Source organism: Tachysurus vachellii, chromosome 17, assembly GCF_030014155.1.
Source record: "Tachysurus vachellii isolate PV-2020 chromosome 17, HZAU_Pvac_v1, whole genome shotgun sequence".
NCBI lineage: Eukaryota > Metazoa > Chordata > Actinopteri > Siluriformes > Bagridae > Tachysurus > Tachysurus vachellii.
In genome coordinates this window covers 17,549,387-17,556,241 of record NC_083476.1, presented here as the reverse complement: position 1 = coordinate 17,556,241, position 6,855 = coordinate 17,549,387, and the positions used below count along the sequence as shown (strand labels likewise).

The following is a 6,855-nucleotide window of genomic DNA, read 5'->3' as shown; positions in this document are numbered from 1 at the left end:
TTATTAAGATAATATTTAAGATTTTGTCGATTAGCATATACCTTGTTTTTTTTTTTATTATTGAGACATTACATTGTCTAGCTTAAGCTGTCAACTGTAATTATGGCTTGATGTTCACAATGTGTTCCCACACACACACACACACACACAAAAGAATGGGCCTGGAGATGGTCCAGTGGTGGGGGAGGGGCATATAATTATAGTAATGAGACATGAGCATGCATGAGGATGAAGGTCAGAGACTGACTACTGAAAGTAAAGGCGTGCTTATATGTTTATGCATCTTTTGTGTGTCTGAGTTGCATAATATATCATTTTAGTTTAGACTTTGATTTATTTTTTAATGTTTGAGAAAAATGCCACGTTCTTTAGGATCCATGCTTAATTTTGCAGGTTTGCCTTTGACTGATTTTTTTGGCAGGTGTAATTTACTATTTTTGCATTTCATTCAATATTCATTTCTTTAAATGGTTTATTGTTTTGTTTTTGTTTTTTTGGAGAACCTTTGCACCCCATTTTGAAGGAAATAAATTTAAACTATAGCAAACCCAAAACATATTTTGTAGGAACACAGTGCTGTAAATGACACACACTTATTTTAAAAAATAAAAGTTAGATTTGTTTGCTAACAAATTTAAAACAGAAAGCATTTACTGTGAATAATTATTTATTCTTTTCATACCGTACACCTTACTGTCAAGTATGTTTTCAGCTTTTATGCATTTTTATACATTTTTTGTGTATTTTCTTTTTCTTTCTTTCTTTATTTGACAAAATACTTGATATGCATAAAATGAATTGAAATGTGTAGAAAATGCTTTACTGTTGGTTACTTTACACATATTTGGCTTTGTGCATTAAAACTATTTAAAGTAAATGTACATATTTTGCTTACTTCATTTTTATTTAAGTTTTAAACATGACCTAGTGAACCAGTATTAAAATAATTAAATAATCCTAATTTAATTTTGAGTTTTGAGGTCCAAGTGCCGACTTCCAATTTGCGTTCTTACTTATGAGTTCCAACTTACGAGATTCAAGTTCAAAATACAAGTTCCAACTTATGAGTTCTGATTTATGACTTCTGATTTATGAGTCCCGACTTCCGCCTTACAAGCTCTAAAATGAACTTTGGATTCAGTTCAGAATTCCAAGTTCAAAGACAACTTGTAAGTAGTAAGTCGTAAGTTGGAAATCGGAACTCGAAAGTCAAGTTCCAAATTCCAAATTTCAAAGTGAGATGTTCTGAAATCTGCGTGCTAGTTTTGTTTTTCTAAATTCAATATTACGTGCTTATATTAAATTACATTGTTAATTGTTATTAAATTACAAGTTCTGACTTACGAGTCCTGAATTTTAAATTCAGTATTCAGAGTTCTGAGTTCCAGATATTGAATTCTGAGTTCCAAATTTTAATTGAAAATTTCTTAATTCAATGGGCTAATTTTTGATTGGTCAAAAATCTGACTTTAACCTACAGTCCAATTTCCAAGTCTCAAATTTAATTTTTTAATTCCAATTGCTGAGTTACGATTCTAAATTCCAATTTTTGAGTCCTGGGTCCGTCTTGCAACTTCTGAATTCTGAGTTTCGACTTTTAAGAAATGAGTTCCAAATTTTGAATACTGAAGATGAAATGCTGAATTTTTAATTTTTTACTAAAATCCATATTTTGAATTGCAAGCTCCAATTTTTCAAATTCTATTGAGTTTTTCACCAAACTTGTCTCACAACTGGGATTTTTTCTAAATTTAAAATTCTAAAATTGCTAATTCACTGAGTTCCATCTTGTTCCATGTTTAAATTCCTAATTACACGAAATATCAACAAACTGCAATTTATTTATTTTTGTTAGAAATCAAAAATTGATAATTCTATGACTTACAAGTTCCCAAATCCTTGTTCTGAATGTTGTATTCTGATTTCCAAGATAGGAATTCCAACTCATGAGTTCTGACTTTTGAATTTTGGCTTCTGACTTTCAGATCTGACCTCTGAGTTTCAAGTCTAAATTCCAAATGACAAGGTCTGAATTTTTACCAAACTCATTTAAAAAAAAAAAAAAAAAAAAAAAAAAAAAAAAATCGCAAATCCATGACATTCGAGTTACAACTTTTGAATCACAAGTTCTGACTTCCGAGTTATGAGTTACGACTTCACAGTAACAAGTTAAAATTTATGAGATCTGACTTGCAAGTGCAGAGTTACAGCTTACTAGTTCCAACTTAACTTGAAAGTAGTAAGCCTTTAGTTAGAACTCTGAGTCCGCAAGTTAGACGTAATGCAGAATTATGGAGTTGTAAGTCATAATTTGCTAGTCGAAACTTTTAGACTTTACAATTTTTTGACATTTTTTTTGCGATTTCCAAGTTCCGAGTTATGACTTTCAAGTTACAACTTCTGAGATCCTACTTTTAACTTCTGACTTAATTTTAAATGGGTTGTAACCAACTGGTTAAAACACTCAATCTTTTAAAAATTCTGAATTTTAAATAGAGAGTTTCAAGATTCTAATAAAATTGAAACAATTTTAAGTTCCCAAATAAAATTCTAAATTCCGAGTTCCAAGTATTAAATTCTGAGTTCAAAATTTTGAATTTTCAATTCTGGATTTTTGATTGACCCAAAGCCCAGATTTATGAATTCTGAGTTCTGACTTCCAATATTCAAATTGAGTTCAAATTTTTCACCAAAGCTGTCCAAAAACTGGGATTTTTGACTACATTTAGAATTAAAAAATAGCTTTCCAGTTACCACTTCCAACTTTTGTTTTGACTTACGAGTTCCAAGTCTAACCTCAGAATTACTAGGTCTTAATATGCAGAAAATTTTGAAAGAATTTTGCAACAATTGAAATAAATAAATAAATAAAATTCACCTTCCGAGTTCCCACTTACGACTTAAGAGTTTCAAGTTACGACCTACAAGTTCTTCAAATTCTACAATACAATATCTGAATTACAGCCTCTGAATCCCAACTGAGTTTGGACTTCTGACTTATGTAAATGTAACTGTGTGACAGTGGCTCTCTCGCCCTTGTCTAGATGCAGTGCGTGTCACAGTGAGGGAGTCCAGTTTGGATGTGGTGCAGGGTGACTCCATCACTTTACCTTGCTCCTTTTTCACCATGAACCCCCTGATACGCCTCAGCATCATCTGGACCCTGACTCCCTTTTCTGACCAAGAAAATCCCACACAGGTATTAAACACTGTCAACACTGTATGTGGGCATAATGTGTTGACAGTGTCAACACATTATCATTGTTTTCATTATGCATGACATTAAAGAGACAAGTCACAAAGTCACCAGCAACATATATTCAATTTCAGTAAGCACTTTATCTTGGTCTCTGAAAACAATCACAAATACTAAAAAACAATCAAAAAGACTCTCATTATATAAAGCTTAAAAAAAAGAAATTGGGGGGCACGGTGGCTTAGTGGTTAGCACGTTCGCCTCACACCTCTAGGGTTGGGGGTTCGATTCCCACCTCCGCCTTGTGTGTGTGGAGTTTGCATGTTCTCCCCATGCCTTGGGGGTTTCCTCCAGGTACTCCGGTTTCCTCCAAAGGTCCAAAGACATGCATGGTAGGTTGACTGGCATCTCTGGAAAATTGTACGTAGTGTGTGATTGTGTGAGTGAATGAGAGTGTGTGTGTGTGCCCTGCGATGGGTTGGCACTCCATCCAGGGTGTATCCTGCCTTGATGCCCGATGATGCCTGAGATAGGCACAGGCTCCCCGTGAGGTAGTTCGGATAAGCGGTAGAAAATTAATGAATGAAAGTTTAAAAAAATTTTTTAGTTTTTGTTTTCTCTTACATTTCATCAGTGTATATAAACCAAAGCAACTTCATCTGAACAGTATACATTCTTTACATGTATCATTTGTTAGTGATGAACTATTTCCACATGTATTCCAGGTGATTGTGTATGATCAGGGGCAGGTCATCGAAAGCCCATCCTTCACTGGCAGGGTGGGGTTTACTGACATACCATGGAATGCTGATATTGTTCTGAATGAAACACGTATTTCTGATACTGGCATCTACCGTTGTGTGGTGAGCAATCCACCAGAGACAGGAGACCCGGGAATAGGAGAACTCAGCCTCAGAGTCCTGGGTAAGAACAGTTTAACATGCCTCTCCTGTGTAGGCTGCTTTATGTGGTCATGTGTCTTGTCTTTTAACTGGAGCTGTATTGACTGAAGAAGCAGTTTGTCTTAGTTTTCCTACTTTCACACTTATGACTGGGCCCCTTTTTAGAAATAAATAAATACAGCTGAGCAGATTTTGCATGTGGGGGACACATTTATGGCCCAGAAAAAAACAAAATATATTGGATACAAATATTATGAATATATCTTTGAAATTTTGTGTGTGCATGTGTATAATGTTATGGTTCTTGTACGATGTATAATGTTATGGTATAAATGTACAATATACCTGGCTTACTGGATGGTGGTGTATGTCCGCTGTAGTGCCCCCGTCCCTGCCCGTGTGTATGTGGGAGGGAGACACTGATGTGGGTAGCACTGTGACATTGACCTGCCTGGTAACGGAGGGAATCCCCATTCCAGTAATAAGCTGGGAGAAGCTGGAGCCAGATCACATCACCTTACCCATTTGCGCAGGGGGTAAAAAATCAATTTCCATAATCATGTTAAATATGTGCAGCAAAACCTGACGTGAACTCAAAGCCTTCTAAGAGATCAAGGCCGTATCTATGTATTCGTGTCTTTTCTTTAGGAGAGTCAAAGGGCGTGGTGCAAATTGCAAACATGTCTTCATGGGACTCTGGAGTGTATCGCTGCTCCGTGACCAACGCTCTGGGCACACGAAACTGCTACGTGAAGCTTACAGTGTACACCCGTGAGTTTCATCCGACTCTCTCTGTCCATCCAGAATAAATCTAAGCATTTCATTTTGGTGTCTTTAAAATTCACTCGAGTGCTTTAGCTTAAACAACTTAAGGATTGTACAATCCTTTTGTTTTGAATTGTTTCACCTCAAAGAAACCTTTAAGATCATGTAAACACTGATGGTAGCAAACTATTCTTCAGTTTTTGGTGGTTTCAACAAAAACAGAATCTCTTCTGGCACTTTTTTCTGAAGCATGCAGATCAAGATAAATTTTTATCCTTTTTTTTAAAGCCATTATTATTATTTGCTATTCAGAGTTCCTGTAGTTTGTCTTTCTGCTTGTGCAGCTACAGAGAATGCCCCAGGCCTCCTGCAGGGGGTGCTAATCTCACTATCCATGGGCCTGGTGCTGCTGACCCTGTTGGCACTGGTGCTGTGGCTCCACCGCTCGGCTCAGGAGAGCATATGGAGGGACAGACGTGTGGAGGAGTGCTACAACGAGATTGCAAACACTCCCTCTTTAATCAAGCGCTCATTTGTCTGAACCTGGATTGACCTGGAAACAAATGCCTTCCCAGTCCAAAAATCTACATTTGATATACACTACACTGATTACGATTGCTGTCTGTATTAATATACAGAATAAATCCTGTACCTTCTGTAGTGTAGACCAATACTCCTTGGTGCTGTAAGTCAGGTCACTTTAGGGAAATGAAGTCGATAAAAGCTCAAATAATGATGTATAATTTGATGGATTTTATTTTATTCTTCCTTATTAAAATAGTGAGTACGTATGTTAACTTTCTGGTAAAACTATTGCTTCCTCGTCTGATACTTGCTTAAAATGTTATTAATTGCACATTTATTATTATTAATAAATTGCACATCTGTAGTTATTTTGTCTCACAACACTAAGAAAATTCTAACAAAAAATCTTTTCTTACTCTTTGCCCCATATTAGGAGAAATATTTGATTAGGCAGTGTTTAAATGTGACTTTCTAAATATGAGATTATTTCAGCTGAGAAAAGTTTTTGGGAGTGTGTTTAAACAATAATAATCTCATAATCTTAAGATGAAACACATAAATGAAGCTGTTCAGTAAACTCAGTTCACGTAGACATTAACTGACGTGCTATTTACCCAGCAGGCCTGCTATTACAAGGCTTGGAAACTCAAGTGTAATCTTAAGCCTTTCAGGTTCAGATAGTCCTTTCCAATGTGTCATTATCAAACAGCTAATATATCATTCTACCATTAGCATTTAAATTGTAGCTGTATTAGAAAGTTAAGACTTTTCTAAAGGCAACTTTTAGGTAACATTTTTTAATCTGACTGGTCAAATGGAATTGATTCGTTTTCTTCGACCACAGGTGACAATAGTGCTGTATAGAATATAAATCACAGGTTTATATTAGTGTTCGTTTGAACACCTCTTTTCTACGGTTTCTACAACTGCACACAAGTGAAGACTAATAACAAGACTAGAAACATGACAAATGTATTCTTTGACAGAGTGATGCTTTCTGAATGAAGACAATTAGTGAATATTTATGGAAGGAATCTACATTGAAGTAGACGATTGATTGTAAACTGTAAAGATGAAAGTTTTACTAGTCACTCACTCATTCATCTTCTACCGCTTATCCGAACTACCTCGGGTCACGGGGAGCCTGTGCCTATCGCAGGCGTCATCGGGCATCAAGGCAGGATACACCCTGGACGGAGTGCCAACCCATCGCAGGGCACACACACTCTCATTCACTCACACGTTTGACTAGTCATTTATTGCTAAATTAAATCTTGTTTTGTTGAATTGCTGTGGTGCAAGATGAAATAAATCACTTTCAAATGTGTCATTATAGTGTGGTGTACATAGTAAGTCCAATTACAGGACTCATCACAGCATTGTTGATGATTTTCCTTAAATAGCATTCCCTAAATTAGTTTATCTTCCCCATGCTTGATACTGCAATCTTAATATTTGACATTTAAA

At 35.8% G+C, this 6,855-nt stretch overlaps 1 protein-coding gene across 1 annotated transcript in view; it reads left to right on the top strand.

The window, feature by feature from the left end:
* The window catches only part of zgc:165604 (uncharacterized protein LOC792578 homolog), a 6,152-nt gene extending 471 nt beyond the window's left edge, over nucleotides 1–5,681 (top strand). Inside the window, exons 2-6 of the mRNA XM_060891614.1 lie at nucleotides 3,045–3,199; nucleotides 3,922–4,120; nucleotides 4,479–4,634; nucleotides 4,747–4,869; nucleotides 5,208–5,681. Coding sequence (XP_060747597.1) covers nucleotides 3,045–3,199; nucleotides 3,922–4,120; nucleotides 4,479–4,634; nucleotides 4,747–4,869; nucleotides 5,208–5,404 — 830 coding nt within the window. The 3' untranslated portion in view covers nucleotides 5,405–5,681. The remainder of the gene's footprint in view (nucleotides 1–3,044; nucleotides 3,200–3,921; nucleotides 4,121–4,478; nucleotides 4,635–4,746; nucleotides 4,870–5,207) is intronic.
* Nucleotides 5,682–6,855: the final 1,174 nt, after the last annotated feature.